Here is a 19186-nt window from a genome sequence, read left to right on the forward strand (position 1 = left end):
GAAGAAAGAACATCAACTGAAATCTGATAATTACACTTTAGACTTGTGTGACCAACAACCTTTGTATGATTTGTTATTTGAGCAGTTTCTATCTGTAAGAAAAAGACAAAATACCTTTTTTTCATATAAGATAAACTATGTTGATCCATGCAGGGAAATGCAAGTTATCAGTCCTATACATTGTCATTATTTATTTTAAACCAAAATCAGAAGGAAAAAGCTAAGACTGTTACAGTAGATCTGCGGTAACGTCCCTAAGAATAGAAACACACAAACAAATTTTTTTAGCATGCAGGTTCATTTGTTAATGTGTGTGTGTGTGTGTGTTTGTGGGGGGGGGGTAGGGGCTCCAAAGTGGGAGTGTCCACTCCTCTGTCATATAAATGGTCTCCCTCTATCTTTGACAGAGTTTGGCATCTCTACCAGTTTGCTAGGCTATAAGGCCATTTGTCCTGCTCCCATTTGCCTCCCCCTCTCTTCTAATTGTGTGAGGTTGCAGAAACCCCAGTAAACAACAGCCAAAATGGAGGCCATCAAAAAGAAGATGCTTATGCTAAAGCTGGACAAAGAGAATGCACTGGACCAGGCTGAACAAGCTGAGGCAGACAAGAAAGCAGCTGAAGAGAGAAGCAAACAGGTGGGTTATGAACACAAGTGCAAATCACCTGTCAAAAACCTAGAAGAGCAAATTTTATCAACAAGCTTATCAAACTGGAGTAATTCTGTATATGAGTTTTGGAAACTGCAGACAGTGATGTTTTTTTTTTAGCCATTCATGCTAATGATGCCTTCAAGTGAGGCTTTTTCTAAAATTTTCAAATTAAACTCCTGTACTGTATAGATGCATTTAGAGCAGTTTGTCAGAAATTTTTTTTACGCATTAATTTATTTTGTGGTCAGAAAACTGACTACCTGATATATATTTGGAGAACTATCTAAATATAGGGTAGATTAATGTTCCTATATCATCTCTGGAAAGTATCTTCAAACTGTTTTACATTATCGCTTTGGATGATGACAATCAGATGATTCTAACAAATAGTTTTCCACAGGCCTAGAACTAAGACCTGAACCGAGTCTGTGTTTGTGTCTCTAAGACCGATCTTGACTGAATCCAACTGGTACCTCTGTATTTTAGATAGATTGTTTTATACTGGATATATAAAATCAAAACATGCACGAGGTTCAGCTTTAACTGTGTGAGCATTAGATGTTGCAAAATGGCAGGAAGTGGTTTCATGCACTTTTAAATCATTTATACAAAATATTTGGTCTTACTGTACTAATTGCTTTTACAGCTGGCTTTACAGCTAGATCTGTTCACACTAAAATCGGCATGTATTTAAATTTGGCATTATTATGGGGTCTGAAACTTCACTTGGATCCACTGGTCCACTTGACATATTGACACATAGACCTGTTTCCTGCTACAACAGGACTTTACCTGATTCATTCAGAATAAGAACAAATTGAACATGGCACAACTCAAATCCTAGGTCAGATCACAGACACAAGGAGCTGAGTTGACCCCTGAAGATTTCAGTGGCATGAGTCAAAATGTTTTCAGATCTGACTTAATTTTGCGCAACACAAAAGTGTAATAGCTACGTTTCAAAAAGTGTGTTCTTAGAGTTAAATGATGGTATTATTTTATTCATTTTGCTTGGAGTTTATTTAATGTTTAGAAATATTTGCACGGTGGTCATGACGCTTGATTTATATTATTTCACTAGTTTATACCTATTGCACTTTACTTGCTCTAGAAAGTGTTCCATTCAGATAACAATAAGTTGCATGTTATTATAGGCAGAGGAAAACCAAAGCAGTTTGCACTGATGGAGTGAAGATTGAACATACGGTCATATTTACCTCCTTAAGTAATCAATTGGGTTGAAAGGAAAGAAATAGAGGATTTCTAAGTTTCTAAGCAGCAGTTTCCAAGTAGCAGTCATTTTGCTACTAAATTCATTGTTCAAACAGAACAAGGACTGTGAATTGTGTCCCCTGTCTGTGTGACTGGAAGCATGTCACTAGAGAATAGTGCCTAATGGTCAATATGAAAACAATAAATAATTTCAGCAATCATAAACTGCCTAATTGAATATGGTATTGAGTTTAATAACTTTCTTACCATGTCTTTACCTGGGATACATTGACATTATTATAACAGAACACTACAATCCCTGCATTAAGTATTCAAAAATCTTTCAATACATTTTCAGTGTCATATTGCAGCCGTGCAAATTTTGTTTTTGATCTTCCACACCATCAGCATGAAGATGAAATTCTGCAAATGCAAAAGAAGCTGAAGGGGACGGAGGACGAGCTTGACAAATATTCTGAGGCCCTGAAGGATGCTCAGGAGAAGCTTGAGGTTGCCGATAAGAAGGCTGCTGACGTAAGTGACAATTCTAAAAGTGCAATATGCAGTAACTGTGGTTAATTCAGAGACTTTGACATCATATTGTCTATTCTTGACCAGTAATTCCAGAGAATAAAGCATACTCCGCATACAACAGGCCCAGATATACTGTAAAAGGCACATGACAGAGGGGATACAGTAGTTGGTTGTACACCTTTATTTCTTCTTACTATGATTTTAATATAAATTATTATAACTGCAGCACATGGTAAACCTCTAAATATCCCAGACTCAGTGCCTTCTTATACTAGCATACAGTATGAGGCTTGAACTGAGGCTCTGTTCAAAGCTGTGATAATGCCAGTGTAAACCAATCCTGGCTGATTCATCACTTCTCCATTGCATTCCATTCTCATCATGCCCTGCATGGACCTCTCAGCTGTCGTGGGGATTCAGAGCCCTATTTTGGCCATGATGTTTGCCATTCAACCTTGACTGTGAGCTTAACAATGGTCCAAGTCCATTTTAGGTATCATCCATTCCTCCTAGGTCAACTTACCCCCCCTTTGGAGGGTGACTAAATTAATAAATAATTCCCATTTGTTCGTTTTTATTCTTAAACACTGGGTTAATTCTGGGTCATCTGTCATTGCTGAAAAATTTACGTTAGGATTTACACCCTTCCATCATGTACTAAGTACAGCAGTAGGCATATAGGGCACAGTTCTGCCACTGGAGAATGTGTATACATGTCCAGGGCAAACAAGCTTACAACTAGTAAATGTAACACTCACCTACATATTAACTAATTATGATAGCACAACTAGAACTTTTGATTTTCATAAAATCATGTACAAAAAATAAAGGTGTATCACACCTTTGATACAACAGGAAATCAACAAAGCCAAACAGTAGGGGTTGGGATCACCCCTGCTGGAGAACAAGGCACTAAACTCTAACATAAAAAAGATCCTTACTGATCAAGTATTGTTTTTGTTTGAATGCTAATTTGAATGAAAAAAGATTACCCTAATAATAACGCTCTGTAAAGCATGCAGGTTTTATTACAGGAACATACGTAGATGTGACCCTTTCATTTTATTCCCTGATATTACCATGGATGTTACTAAAAGCTTATCTTATTTATTGTCCTACTATAGCCTAGATATTTTTAACTAATACACTTAAAGAAATAAGTGCACTGAATACCTTAACTGCTTTTGGCTCCAGCCAAGTCAAACAGCTGACTGTATTTACTGTGGGGCTACACTGACTCACTTTCTTAAAGTTGCAGTGTGTAGAATTCAGTGACATAAAGTGGTGAAGTTGCATGTTGCAGCTGAATATACCTCACCTCATCCTCCCCTTCCAAACATGAAAGAGAACCTGTGGTAACCTTCAGTTTTCATAAAAACCTAAAGGGTTTTTAGTTTGTCCAGTCTGGGCTACTACAAGAAACATGCCCCCCCCGATGTAAATATAAAGTATTTCAATAAAAAGGGCTCATTCTAGGGTAAATAAAACAACAATTTGTATTATTTAGATCAAACACACTCATGAAAACATCACTAGGATTATTTTATATAAAATTTCTGTCAATAGATCCCTTTCACCTAAATCTTACCCACTGGACCTTTAACGTTCTCAGTTTTGCTGTTGTATTTTTTGTGTGGAGTTTGTATGTTGTCTTTATGTCTGTGTTAGTATTGTCTGTTTATTCCAGGCGTATTACCACAGTCCACAGACATATACAAAGGGGTTGGGTTAAATGGAGAATCTAAATTGACCATAAGTGTGAATGTAAGCATGAATGATTTTATACCTCTCTCTTGATCTGTCCAGGGTGTACCCTGCCTCTTGCCCAATGTCAGATGGGCAGCTGAAATTTTACCTATACTTTACTTAATCAGTCAGTCAGCACCATGTTTATCTGTGTTCAGGCTGAAGCAGAAGTAGCTTCCTTAAACAGACGTATCCAACTTGTGGAGGAAGAGTTGGACCGAGCTCAGGAGAGACTGGCAACGGCTCTGCAGAAGCTGGAGGAGGCTGAGAAGGCTGCTGATGAGAGCGAGAGGTGATTCTTGGCTGTAACATAGAAAATATTAACAGTTTTTAACACAATCAGCATAGTAAGACAAGAGGTAAATGTACCCTAAGGAACAATCACACTGTATGTATATTCCATTAATCTGTTAACAATAGTCACCTATTTGCTCCAGGCCAGTTCAAAGCCATGTTGGGATAATAAACTTAGGGGTAACTTAGCAGCAGGCTGAAAGTTATGGTTGATCAGTGTTTAACCACATTAGTATCTTTACACACCTTGCAGTTGGATGGTTGGGTGTGGTCAGAATCAGTAACCATACCAAACATGACCTGTTAAAAACTCAAGCAAAATATAGGACATTTTTGCTCGAGTACTTAACTTCTTTATGTCTCTTGCACATCAGTCTCTGAATGTACATTATCCCTCTAGATAAAGAACTCCCGAAAAATACTCGAAAAGTTATGCTGTTTCGGAGTTTACTGGAAACATAAAAAGAACTGAAAGAAAAGCCACTGGAGTCGTCCAAAGTCCATTGAATGTATGTCCGAATAATGTTCGGACATACTAAAGAAAATATGTTAAAACTAGGGCTGTCAAACGATTACAAATTTTTATCAGACTAATCACAGGGTAGCTGTGATTAATCACGATTAATCACCATTTCTAAATGCCCGAAAAATCCCCATTTTCTCTGTATATTGTTGTGGGAACGGAATAATAAGTGACAGAAGGCGGATATATACATTTAACATTAGTTTTTTTATTGATGACAAGTCCAAATGATAGTTATTAAGATAAAAAAATAAAATAAAATAAAACTAAAACATACCACACCTCTTTGCTATGCCTCTGAGCAAACAAAGGATGATGTTATTAAGAACATGTTTATGAAATCAAACTCAAAGATATACAGCTTTATCCTAAACAATTGGGGCATCTGAGCCTTTGCTCTTTTTTTTTTGCAAATAAAGGATGGTCTTTTTTAAATCAAACAAACCACCAAACCTTTACACAATTAAATGTGAATGTGAAATATGAATCTGAGCCCATCTGTAGAAGCAGTGTTGAGCCAGTTCACACTTAAAAAGAATGAGTTCCAAGTTCAGTTCATGCAGATGAAAATGAACTAGTTCACATTCATAGTTAATTTTCTGTTGGGATGATTTAGGTGACAAACGTACGGTCATGTGTTCGGTTATGAATCGATGGTGTTGGATCATGTCTGCGTGTCCTGACTGTGAGCGTCACGTCTCGTGTTGTACTGAGCTGAAAATGTTGACGAGTCATTTTCATGATGTTTAAATGCAGCCTCAAAAACTCTGGAGCGAATCAAACAAACACTAAGTTACTTCATGTACTGATCAGGTCCTGATAACTAGTGATGAGTGTTTATTAGTTCAAGTGAGAGCAGAGTGGAGGAGGACACAGAGACTCCAGCTCGGTACAAACCAACTGCAGCTTCTGCTCTGATCATGACGCAGCGGCGCTGATCACTGAGCAGCTGTGACCAGAGAAACTGTGTATATCACTGTTCTTCTACAAAGTCACTGACCGGCTGCTTCACGTGAACGAGCTCTGATCTCACTGCATGTGTCGCTCTGAGCGAGTGAGTGGGGCGGGTATGGGTACATGGAGCGGGTCATTCTGCGCATGCGTTAATGCACAGAAGAATGTACAAATTAATCATCCCGCGGGTTAGGGTTAGTTAGTTCATTTTGACAGTCCTAGTTAAAACATCATCTTTGATGCAGGGGGACTCTTGTGGAATCTCCATCCATTTTTTCTCAGGTGTTATTGATTCGAGTCTCTCCTGATCGGTTTTGAAATCTGAATGGTTCTTTTGGATACCAGCATAATGTTATACTGCTGAGACAAAGAATTGGTATAATGTTACACTGCTGGGATGGGTCTAGTAGGTTTATTTTTTAGATCCTCAGGATGACCTTTGTTTGAGAAAGGGGGGACCATTACGGGGCACAAAGAGCATAGGGCCTCTGTTGAGCACACAACTCAGATGAGTCCCAAGGCCGTGCCGCCTCTGTAGATACATAGCACACGCTTACGCATTGGAGACACAGAAGAGGCGCATCATCTGCAGTACATAGCTTGCACCAAAGAGGCGCTTGAGGAGGCATCTACAGGGCACCCCGTGAAGTACACACCTGGGGGACATCGACTGAACACACTGCCTCTGCAGCATGTAGCACTCCTGAGGATGCCTATTACAGAGGGCCCTCACAAATGTCTTAGAGACTCCAGCAGAGCACACACAGTCTCTGCTGTAACTTTTTAGAACCCAGTGCAGACAATAAAGTAACTGAGTATAATGAGGTTTTATTACACAGTGACTGATGAGGTAAATTTGTATTCAATGACATATAGTATAATGGTGTAAGTAAAGAAAATAGAGCAGTAAAGGCTGTGGAGGATGTGAATGAGTTATAATACAAAAATTATCACAACAATAACTGCAGTTCAACTGGCTGCCTCAAGGATCGCTGCCGTCTGTCATTGTTATACAGAGACTAGTTTCAGTTCATGGATTGCCAACTCTGAAACAGAAGATTTATTCTTGGAGAAAATCTTTGCTATTTGGCAGCTTTTGTGTGTGGGCCAGTTTTGGATACCAAAACAGTTGACAAAGTGCACTAGTTTACTTCAGTACATTTGAAAGACTGTCACAGTGTAGAGAACAGGTGGGCCCAAAAATGCAGGAGCGAGTTCAGTATCAAAACTAAAAGTGTCCTTTAATAAAAGGCAAGGTTCTTACAAAGGCTAAGCAGAAAAAACACTGGGAAGTCCAAAAAACTGAAAAAACACGGGTAACTAGAAAAGACTCAAACAAAAAGGCTAAACAGAAAAACACTGGGATCAAAGGAAACACTAGGCACAACGGATAATAGAACACATGAGGAACAGGGACAGAGCATGCAGGCTCGGGTAGATAGCCCGAGGGATAAAGGCTGGTCCTCACGTGGGGCTGAGCAAGAGGGAGCTGGCAAGGACAGAACCTGTTTGGAGGGTGTGTAGGGAGCCTCTGGCGAAAACTGAGAGGTGAACCACAAGCCAGTGGTGCGGCAGCAGGTCTGGGGACTGGGGGCTGCTGCCTTTCTGACACAGAGGGCTCTGGAGAGGGCAGCTGCAGTTCTGATACAGGGGGCTCTGAAGGAGGCAGCAGCTGCACAGGGGAGACTGGAGACTGCTGCACAGGGGAAACTGAAAGGGGTGTTGGCCAGACCGCCGAGTGTGGAGCAGGAACTGGAAGGGGCGTCAGCCGGACCGCCGAGTGTGGAGCCGGAACAGGAGTGATGACTGCTGGGATCCCGCACGCTGGAACAGGAGTGACGTCTGCCGCGACCCCCACGCAGGGACAGGAGTGGTGTCTGGGCTGGAGGTGGCTGCGACCCAGCCAGGACTGGAGGTAAATGCCTGTTAGCCAGCCGAAGAGGAGATGGGTTGAGGCTGGGTGGAAAAAACCCTCTCCGATGTCTGACATGCACACCCGAGCTTTGCCAGAGGCTGCGGGGTCCCCCAAAGGCCAGACAGTTGCCGAGGTATGAATTCACAGAGGGAATTGACTCTGGGATGGCAGGCTAATTTGCAGAGGCTTGGATTTAGAAGAGTTTGGACAGGTGAGGAAGGTGTTCAGTCTGTTCTGGACCACCACTAGGTGCGGTACAAAATGGCTCACCCAACGTCTTTGTCAACTACAACTTCTTGAACCATGCATGTAGGATTGAAATCCTCCTGAGGAGCACCGCTTGTTTCTGGGTGTTCGAGGAAATCAATTCATCCACCACTGCCTCGAATTCACAGACCTTTTGGAAAAAAAGGCGAGGCTATGCTTAGTCCATGTCTGGTCAGTTCGTTCTATCACAGTGTAGAGAGCAGGTGGACTCAAAAATGCAGGAGTGAGTTCAGTAGCAAAACAAAAAGTGTTCTTTAATAAAAGGCAAGGTTCTTACAAAGGCTAAGCAGAAAAACACTGGGATTAAAAGGAACCACGAGGCACGACGAAGATGTGTGTAGGGGAATGACGATGAACAGGTGAAAGACGACAAACTGACGAAGACAAAGAGAAGCACAGAGACTTATATCCAGAGGGGAGGCACGGATAATAGAACACATGAGGAACAGGGACAGAGCATGGGGGCTCGGGAGGATGACCAGGGGGCCGGGCAGAGACAGAGCACGGGGGCTCGGGTAGATAGCCCGAGGGATAAAGGCTGGTCCTCACGTTGGGCTGAGCAAGAAGGAGCTGGCTACGACAGAATCTGTCTGGACGGTGTGTAGGGAGCCTCTGGCGAAAACTGAGAGGTGAACCACAAGCCAGTGGTGCGGCAGCAAGTCTGGGGACTGGGGGCTGCTGCCTTTCTGACACAGAGGGCTCTGGAGAGGGCAGCTGCAGTTCTGATACAGGGGGCTCTGAAGGAGGCAGCAGCTGCACAGGGGAGACTGGAGACTGCTGCACAGGGGAAACTGAAAGGGGTGTCGGCTGGACCACCGAGCATGGAGCAGGAACTGGAAGGGGTGTTGGCCAGACCGCCGAGTGTGGAGCAGGAACTGGAAGGGGCGTCGGCCGGACTGCCGAGTGTGGAGCCGGAACAGGAGTTATGACTGCTGGGAACCCGCACGCTGGAACAGGAGTGACGTCTGCTGGGACCCCCACACCGGGACAGGAGTGGTGTCTGGGCTGGAGGTGGCTGCGACCCAGCCAGGACTGGAGGTAAATGCCTGTTAGCCAGCCGAAGAGGAGATGGGTTGAGGCTGGGTGGAAAAAACCCTCTCCGATGTCTGACATGCACACCCGAGCTTTGGCAGAGGCTGCGGGGTCCCCCAAAGGCCAGACAGTTGCCGAGGTATGAATTCACAGAGGGAATTGACTCTGGGATGGCAGGCTAATTTGCAGAGGCTTGGATTTAGAAGAGTTTGGACAGGTGAGGAAGGTGTTCAGTCTGTTCTGGACCACCACTAGGTGCGGTACAAAATGGCTCACCCAACGTCTTTGTCAACTACAACTTCTTGAACCATGCATGTAGGATTGAAATCCTCCTGAGGAGCACCGCTTGCTTCTGGGTGTTCGAGGAAATCAATTCATCCACCACTGCCTCGAATTCACAGACCTTTTGGAAAAAAAGGCGAAGCTATGCTTAGTCCATGTCTGGTCAGTTCGTTCTATCACAGTGTAGAGAGCAGGTGGACTCAAAAATGCAGGAGTGAGTTCAGTAGCAAAACAAAAAGTGTTCTTTAATAAAAGGCAAGGTTCTTACAAAGGCTAAGCAGAAAAACACTGGGATTAAAAGGAACCACGAGGCACGACGAAGATGTGTGTAGGGGAATGACGATGAACAGGTGAAAGATGAAAGGGAAGCACAGAGACTTACAGTATATACACAGGGGAGGCAGGGATAATTGAACACAGGCGAAACACAGTTAAGCAGTTAAAACAGTTAAGAATGCTATAGACACACGAGGAGTAAAAACATCAAAATAAAACAGGAGACTGAGAACTCAGGGAGAAACAGCTTAACACAAACCTCAACGAAAGGACACAGGTAAAAGTCCATCAACCAAAATGTCCACAAAGAAAAGTGTCCAACAAAAAACAAAAAATCTTTATCTAAGAGTTCCAGAGTTGTGACATTCCAATTGTGCAGATGCACATGAAACATCTTTAAGATTGAAAGAAATTACTTTAGTTCTCCAATTTGCTAAATTTCCCTCCAGATCTTTTCCATACTCACTGACCACTAGATCAGAAACACTTGCTCACTTCCAATCATCTAATAAGCAAATCATGTGGCAGCAGTGCCACTGTTTTTTGAGTTTATTCAGAATGGTGCAAAACACTAAAACTAAACATAAAAAACATCCAGTGAGCAGCAGTTCTGTGGAAGGAAACACCTTCTTGATGAGAGAGGTCAGAGGATAATGGTCAGAACGGTTAGAACTGACAGAATCTCAGAATGAATAACACATTCAACATTGAGGGATGGTCTACAATACCAGAGACCACAAAAGGTTCCACTGCCAAAAATAGAAATCTGAGGCTGCAGTGGACAGTTGAAGACTGAAAAACAAGCCTGAATGTGGATTTCTACTGAGGCTGCGGATGTTACGCTTAGGATATATGAATCGTTCCATGGAGCCAACCGCCTTCTATCTGGGTGAACTTCTCCTGATTGAAAATTTGTTTACAGATTGTGATTCAGGGCATGTTTAAAGGGATATAAATTTAAATTAACTCATTATCTAATCACCACTATGCTGACGGAGGGTTAGGTGAAGTGTTTGAGTCCACAAAACACTTTTGGAGTCTCAGGGGAAAACAGCGTTGCAGCCATATAAAGTTTTACCATCCATCATCCATTCATACATTGCATCTATGTGCATTATATCTCTATCATACATCAGTCATACACTGCTGGCACAGAGGTCAGGGGCAATCTGGGGTTCAGTATAATGTCCAAGAACACTTTGGCACGTGAAATGGGGGATCAGCCAGCTGACCTTCTGGATAGTGGACGATCCGCTCTCTTACTGAACCACGGACAAAATTAGCTCAAAATGACTGAAAATGTCTTGCCTCTCCTTTTTTCCTGTTTCCTGAGATTTTTAAAATATATAATAATTTTTAAAAAGTTAAAACACTTTTCATGATTGTGTGTGTAGAGGCATGAAGGTGATTGAGAACAGGGCTTTGAAAGATGAGGAGAAGATGGAGCTCCAGGAGATCCAGCTGAAGGAGGCTAAACACATTGCAGAAGAGGCTGACCGCAAGTATGAGGAGGTAAGCTTCAGTTATTGGCCTCTGGCATCTGCAGTATCATTCTGTCTCAAGGTGCTGAATGGGAAGCTATAACAACCAAGTCTCAGAAAGGAGCTTTTTTCTGCACGTACTGCTGCAGTGCTCCCAGCAGTATTGACAAAATTATAGCCATATAGGCCTAACTGGTATTACTACTCCACAGGCCTCAAATAATTGCCATAGATAATTGTTAAGTAACATTGATAACTGCCCACATAATAACTTGGTGGAGTCCAGAGTGAGTGAAGATGTTTTTATATGTGATGTATGAAATCTAATAATATACATCATGCCTTTGCCCAGGTGGCTCGTAAGCTGGTGATTGTAGAAGGAGAGCTGGAGCGTACAGAGGAGAGGGCAGAGCTGGCTGAGGCGTGAGTATATCAAGCTGCTTGATAGCTATTGACAGCTGCTTTTGACACTTCAAGTCTTAAAACATGAGTATAGTAGGTCACAATAATACACAGACATTTTCTTTTTTATTTATATATTTATGTTGCTGTTTGCTTCTCAGTCACAGGTCAGGCTGTTAGTCTTCACTTTACAAAAGAAAATGTTTATGTTCTGCTCACGTGGGATATCTCATTTAAGATGCATTAAATGATTTGTTTAGCATTTTTTGAATTTTGTAACATTTTCAACCTGGGTATCATTTCCCAGTGTAGATTGCTCACCAATCCAGTGATTTGGAAGTGTTTGTGGGTGGGCACATGAAGGTACATGCCTCTGTCCCAGCTGCATGTATCTCCTAGTGCTTGATGTATGCATTTTTTCAGCAGTGGATAAATTGAGATCTAGTAAACACACTGGCATATTTTTTTTTGTGTCTATTTGCATGTATCATCTTAGTAAGCATTTCTTTATTAAGCATTCATTGAATGCTAGTCTACACTTCGGCTCCAATACATGTATATTTTACTTGTTACCCACTTGTCACTGGTTGCTAATCACTTTGCTGAACAGCTTATTAAAAATATTCTGAATCTGTCCAACAGTGGATAAAATAGTTAACAGCTCAACCAAGACCATTGCATTAAGATGCTGTGTACATGGATGTTAATGCACTGATAATAAGAGGTGTAAACTCGAGTCACAGAACTTGGACTTGAGTCGGACGCAAGTCAGGATTTTGATTACTTCAGACATGACTCGACAAATAATAAATGACTTGCAACTAGACTTAGACTTTAATATCAATGACTCGAAACTTCACTTGGACTTGACCTCATTTACTTGTCATGACTTGACATATTTCATAAGTAAAAATACAGTGGAAACTGGCTATAGTGATCCCAGATAGGGTGACAGAATTGTTTCTATACAAATGCTGTTTAAATGGTTATAGTAATCAACTAGTCAGCTTACAGTGTTCATTTGGAGTCTTTTCACACATGTTTGGACCGTAAAAATGAATTTTTACCAGCTCTGTCAGTAATTTACTGCTCCATTCTATGCACTGCCAACGGAATCGAGCGAAACCGAGCATGCCACGCCACCTCCTCTGGCTCTCCATACATTGCCCTAAGTTTACAAATTATGTTGTTTTTACCCAGTCTTAATTACAGATGTTTCTGATGACACTGTTTGTGTGTGTGTGTGTGTGTGTGTGTGTGTGTGTGTGTGTGTGTGTGTGTGTGTGTGTGTGTGTGTGTGCACGCGCGTGTGTATGTGTGTAGGGTTAGGGTTAGTATCAGTGCGAGAAAGAGAGTGTGGAATAGAGCAAGCAGAGTCAGGATGAGCTAAATGACTGAATAAAGAATGAATCAGTCTTTATGATACTTCACCAAGTTTGTTGTGCTACTCGACTTTGTCGACATCACTCACATTGTTTTTTTATCAACATCCTCAGTCTTCCCCTGGTCGTTTGCCTCGTATGCAAAATATCCCAAAGGCACTTATTCATTTTCGACTAAAACTGGTCTCAAAGGCCAATCAGCAGCAGCCATATTAAGTTAGCTTTATATGGCTGCTGGCTGTGTGCCTGCATGTCTGCAGCGGTGCTGTTGGTATCCATACTGTTGCTAATTAATATCTTATCCAATTCAAATTTGTATTGATTAGTATGTGAGTATTGATTTTTTTGACAACCCTAATGAGTAATAAAAAAACTGTCTAAAAACTTTACTTGTGCTTGTTTATGTGCATGCTTGCATGTGCATGTGTGTATGAATGCCTTTGAACTCTAGACTGAGAGAAGTCCAAATCCAAAAATGAACGTCTAATTGTACATTTGAGGGTGATTTGTTCATGTTTACATTTTTAGGCCATGTTTTGTGCATAACGTAAGTTAAAAAAATGTTAAATATCCATCCTTGCTCAAATTTTTCTCCATGGTGGGCAGTTTAATGTGACAGCTCTCCAATTCTATATATTTAGGAATAACTAAAGACTAGGATTTCCTCTAATTTCTGCTGTCTTCTCCTTTGCTCTGCATTTCCACCCCTTACCAACCTCCCTGTAAATAATATGCCTTTCAATAAACAGGGAATTCATAACACATGTCATTCATTCACTCACCCACTCTTCACTTACGCACCTCACTCACCCACCCACTCAAATCAACTTGCTTTATTAGCATGACTGTTAGGATAAAGTACCAAAGTACGTATTCAGTAGTGTTCAGAAGCAGTATTCTATTATTATTATATCTAGTATTATCAGTGTTTCATTTTTAGAGTTTATTTGAAAATTATACCCATTGTAAAAGTTATTCAATATTTGTGTTAATTCAGTGCACTGTGTCTTACTCTGTAGCCATGAATGCAAAAGCAATTAATTAGTTGAAGAGTGCACAATCACTTGTTTAGGACTTGAAAAAAAGGTTAAGCACTTGGACTTGACTATGGACTTGGTAATCCTTGACTTGGGACTTCTCTATCTTTACTTATTACTTGACTCAGGACTTCAATGTTACCTTACTTGTTACTTGACAAACAATGACTTGTGTCCCACCTCAGTTGATAATTATGATCATTCATTGCTACAAGCTGCATAACGAGTACATCTAGTTTTAAAGATCCAGTAGAGTACAGTATATATTTAGCTGTTATTCTTCTGTTTAGTAACATTTTGAAAGCAGGACTCTTACACGTAATGTACTTTAACTTTTACTTACTTTCACTAAGGACCTGAATTTTGCTTCCATCACAATCTGTTTTTACAGTGGTCACTTAAACTATACACTTGTCACAGCTGTTTTGAATATTTTCCAAACTAATCAGATGTTTTTTCTTCTACATGCACCCCCCAACCCTCCGCCAAAATAAAATAAATAAATAACAAAGTAAATGTGCTGAACTGGAGGAGGAATTGAAGAATGTCACCAATAACCTGAAGTCTCTGGAGGCCCAGGCTGAGAAGGTAGGACAAGGAGACCAGCATGGTCCACAATGCTTTTATTATTCTGTGTATACTGGTGAGGGACAAATTAAACAGTAAATAAGTGTATTCAATTTGAATTGAATTACCTGAATGTAATTTTAGCTGGAGTTATTTAGTATACATAACATTACATAACATTTCATTTAGCTTATGTTTTTATCCAAAGCGACTTACAAAAAGTGCATTCAACCATGAGGGTACAAACCCAGAACAGCAAGAATCATGTTAGTACACTAGCTTCAAAAAAGCCAAACCACAAAGTGCTACATGTAAGTGCAATATATAAGTGCAACTAACTTTATTTTTACTTTTTTGTTCAAAATCAAATTTTGTTATAACTATTAAATGGAGTTAGATGTAACCCAGAGAAAATATCAATCACTATGGTTGTATATGTGCCTAACTTGGCCAGTTAGGTCACATCAAGTGTTTTTGTACCAAATTTTTATGTTGGTTAAAAAAATCCTAAGAGATATGTTTTAATTTAAAAAATGATACTGTACATGGATTAATGTCCTGTGGCTAGCAACAAAGTATATATTAAGGATCTGCACAGTGCCTGTTTTACAATATTATAAATTAAATACAAATAAAATATTTCTTTAAAAAAATTAAAAAAAGACTTACAAGTTTATGAAAAGATGAATATGGACGGGACCAAGAATCACGTTCATATTGAATGCAGCACACAATTCGTGTCAAGTGCCAGTGTTGTATTTGTCAACAGAAAGTTGTGCTTTGTGAAGCAAGGTGTCAATGTCATTGTGTGGTGAATGGGTGTGTGGTGCATTGACCTGAATTTGTCAGACCAGAGTTCATGTCGTATTTGCTGTTTGGAACCAGAAACCTTGATCCCTCTCTAACCTTAAACTCATAATCATAATCCAGGGCTTTTCAGAATCATATGACATGAATACAGGTTACAGAGATGTAAATGTGTGTTTAATATAGAAATTGATATGGAGACTAGTGTGGAATTGGTTTGACATAGATTTGAATGTAAATACTGTTGTGTCTCACCACAGTACTCTCAAAAGGAGGACAAATATGAGGAAGAGATCAAGATCCTGACTGACAAGCTGAAAGAGGTGAGTTGTGTCACTCCTAATACATGTTTTAAGAGGATTAAAAAAAATGTTAAGAACATTTATTGAATCACTTTTGAAACTATCTATTTATTTCTCAGTTCATTTGAGTTCATTCAGTTGCAAGTAAATGCGCAGGGATATATTTACCCATTAAGTTATGAAGTAACTCATTCAAGTTATTAGATTGTGTTATGGGCGGATCAGGAATATACCGAGACACATGACTTAGACCACTAATGCCAGTATAATAAAAGTTTGAATGTGATTAAGTTAGTCATAGTTAAAGGTGACAGGCGCTGGAGATCTCTGGTATCAGGGCTGGATTGGCCATCTGGAACTTTTGCCGTGTTTTCATGAGTTTTTAACTGGTAATGAAACGGTCTTATTTTAATATTGCTGCCTCTTTATGACCTACAACAGCAAATGAGACAGTCACAGAGAAAATTTGCCTTTTCTATAAACTATTCTTAATGTCTGTGGTCGGGTCAGATTAACCGAAATCAGAGCAACGATTTACGGCAGTAAGGCTGGAAAACCCTATATTTAGGGAGAGGAAACAGAAGCGGGGGGAAGCGAGCCAGGCTACACGCTTGGCTTAAGGCTAACCCATGTAGACGAGTGCTCCCAAGTCTGTTCCTCGCCAACTCGAGGTCCGTGCGCCCAGGATTCGCTCTCTCACTTTGCATTTGGAGATGAGAGAGACAGTGGTCTGAGAAGAAGATGTAAAATTATGCAGTCCTTGTTTTGTGTTATATCATTCTATAGTCTTTATGGTTTTCAAACAACTATATAGAAGACTATAAAAGACAGTAGATGGCGGTAATGCATCTTGATGTTGGTTGCCACGCGCCAATATACCAAACAGAGAAGAAGAATGAGTAGATTACAGTAAAAACAATCCAAAGTGAGCTGCAGTGTCACAGTGTTTTCCTGGTGTGTGTCCTGAACTCGCTACATGTGTTTCTTTTTTTCACTCCTTCAAAAATAACAGACAGTGGAAACACTATCGCGTCATTAAAAAATGAATCTGAAAAAAAACCCAGTTAGAGGAAAAATGGAGAAGAAATGCAAAGGGGGCGCAGATAAAAGACAACAGGCCCTTCAGGCAGATACTGCCACAGTTTTGTGCCAATTCCCACTTAAAAAGAACGAGTTAAAAAATACCAACAATTATAAACAGAGTTTGGTGTGTTTGTCATACTGACAGCATGTCCAGTTTCAGAAGTCAGGGATCGTGTGAAATAAATCCACTGTTTGTCTTCAGAGTTAGAGTACTCATTGTTTGAGTTGCAGTCAAATAATTAATCATTCAGTGGATTCATTTCTTGAACACTTATTAATGAATTTAGTCTAGTGATTGAGGACACTAAAAATAACTGATCCTAAACCAATTCTATTTGCGCATTGGATAGTGAAAACAAACTTAATGGGTTTAAAGTCTACAATGTAAACCCTCAATTTATATTATGTGTTCTAAATGTAAATCCATCCTACACTCCAAATTTACACACTTTTGCGTATTTTGTTTGTATGATGTATTAGCATGTGCTGTGTTATTTCAGGCTGAGACCCGAGCTGAGTTTGCTGAGAGATCTGTGGCCAAGCTGGAGAAGACTATTGATGATCTGGAAGGTACAGCTTTGATTTGGATAGTTGTGTACCTGTACTTGACATAATCTATAGCAACACAACTATATATCAGAATTTTAGATTTGTTGTAGATTGGATGAGAGTGCAAGAAAAGTGACAAGTAATGTTGATAAATGGAAAAACATGCTGTTCAATGGCAGTTTAGTAAAATTCCTTTTTGCTAGTGAATGTAAATTTATTCACCTGACTCACCTGGAAAATTATAATTATAGTAATAATATAATGTGATGCAGTGGTTAGTATTGTCGCTGCACAGCAAGAAGTTTCCGGTTCAAATCTAGGCTTTCTGTGTGTAGTTTGCATGTGAATAAATATAAAATAATAACTTGAATTTATATATCAAGAGATCCAATGATGCTTTACATGTTCCATCTGTTACTGCAAGGGTTTTCTCCTGCTTCCTCCCACTGTCCAAAAACATGCAGGACAGTGTTATTTTGAGACTCTAAATTGTCTGTAGGTGTAGACGTGTGTGTGAATTATGGTATTTTGTCTCTATATGTTAGCACTGGGATACACTGGTGATTTGTCCAGGGTGTACCCTGCCTTTCCCAAAGTCAGCTGGGATTGGCTACAGCTCCTGCTGTGACCCTAAAAATATAACTGATGATTGGATGATATAGATCATTAGATAATTGGATGTATAGATGGATGGATTGATGAAATTGATTATTTTTACATCTTCCCTTGGTCTCTGTGTGAACGAACAGATGAGCTTTATGCGCAGAAGCTAAAGTACAAAGCCATCAGTGAGGAACTGGACCACGCCCTCAATGACATGACCTCTATGTAAGTAGTGATTAAGTATATGTCATTTGTAAGTGAGTAGCAGGCCTATTGAGCCATACATCACAATACCAACATTTTATGCCCATTTGAAGATGAACTTACACAAAAGTTAAAGATCTCTCTCTGGTTATATGTTGTAGAAAGGATGTGTTATTTCCATGCTCTGACCACAGACACACCAACTGATGTCACAGAGTGTCAGTACACACCCTCAGAAAGAAAAGTGTCTCCAGTAAACAATGTCAAGTCAATCAAAAAAAGTCGATTAAAGTTTATTGACTGGACTTTATTGAACTGCTGTATCTAAAAAGCTAGAGTAAAACAGGGCTCATGCATCTGATCTGCTTTGTACAGAAAAGAACAATCAGGAAAACAAATCAAAATTCTGTAGTTTTCAACCAAATCAGTACATCCACTGAATTTGAGGCAGAAGGGCTGATCAGAAATGTCCTTGTGCTGTTACGGTGTGATGTAAAGGTGTTATGAGTCGTGATTAGTTAAGACATAATCCTCAAGGTCACCTTTTCCTTCTTGTGTTTCCAGATAAAAGTCCTGACGCTCTACCATTCTGCCAGGTTTTGCTCCAAGACTCATCCTTTTACTGCTGAATGCCATCTCTTGGCTCATTTTGTTCTCAGTCTGCAATGTCCGCCCACCACCCCCTACCTTTTTGTCTCATTTATGTTGTTTTATTCCTCAACATTTATGTGTGCCTGTTGTAATGTTTAAGCTACTTTCTCAATGTCTCTGCTGACCTTGCTCCTTCTCTGATCAACTAAATGCTGTCATTCAGTGCATTTCTCTTCACTGTTCTGTACCAGTATTAAACAACAGAGAAAAGAAATGTTTCAGTTAATGAATCTCCATGGCTGTTTAGTTACTCTATATTTTATACATCCTTTTATTTATTTTTTTGTTACAATTATAACAGTAATATATGAAGGAGTATTGGGGCCATATTTAAATTTTTTTTTAAAAGGACATTGTCCACTGCCACCATCAGGATCTACTATCAGCTGCCACCTCGATCGTGGTCCACCACCACTATCAGATGCCAACAC

General features: G+C 40.2%; 1 protein-coding gene and 1 long non-coding RNA gene across 2 annotated transcripts; both read left to right on the forward strand.

The window, feature by feature from the left end:
• Nucleotides 1-392: 392 nt before the first annotated feature.
• Nucleotides 393-18981, forward strand: tpm3 (tropomyosin 3). Its single transcript, XM_034601228.1, has 10 exons — nucleotides 393-637; nucleotides 2273-2398; nucleotides 4303-4436; nucleotides 11082-11199; nucleotides 11521-11591; nucleotides 14502-14577; nucleotides 15624-15686; nucleotides 17249-17318; nucleotides 18047-18125; nucleotides 18669-18981. The coding sequence occupies exons 1-10, from the start codon at nucleotides 524-526 to the stop codon at nucleotides 18670-18672; spliced, it is 855 nt and encodes a 284-aa protein (XP_034457119.1). The 5' UTR covers nucleotides 393-523; the 3' UTR covers nucleotides 18673-18981.
• LOC117771164 lies at nucleotides 9918-11024 on the forward strand. The gene is made up of 2 exons (XR_004615525.1): nucleotides 9918-10352; nucleotides 10419-11024. It is a non-coding gene; the product is annotated as an uncharacterized LOC117771164 (long non-coding RNA).
• Nucleotides 18982-19186: the final 205 nt, after the last annotated feature.

This window comes from Hippoglossus hippoglossus, chromosome 11, assembly GCF_009819705.1.
Source record: "Hippoglossus hippoglossus isolate fHipHip1 chromosome 11, fHipHip1.pri, whole genome shotgun sequence".
Classification (NCBI taxonomy): Eukaryota; Metazoa; Chordata; class Actinopteri; order Pleuronectiformes; family Pleuronectidae; genus Hippoglossus; species Hippoglossus hippoglossus.

Coding starts and splice junctions, on each gene's coding strand:
- tpm3 (XM_034601228.1), top strand. CDS start 524: ATGGAGGCCATCAAAAAGAAGATGCTTATGCTAAAGCTGGACAAAGAG. Junction 638..2,272: donor CTGAAGAGAGAAGCAAACAG/GTGGGTTATGAA, acceptor CCACACCATCAG/CATGAAGATGAAATTCTGCA. Junction 14,578..15,623: donor TGGAGGCCCAGGCTGAGAAG/GTAGGACAAGGA, acceptor GTCTCACCACAG/TACTCTCAAAAGGAGGACAA.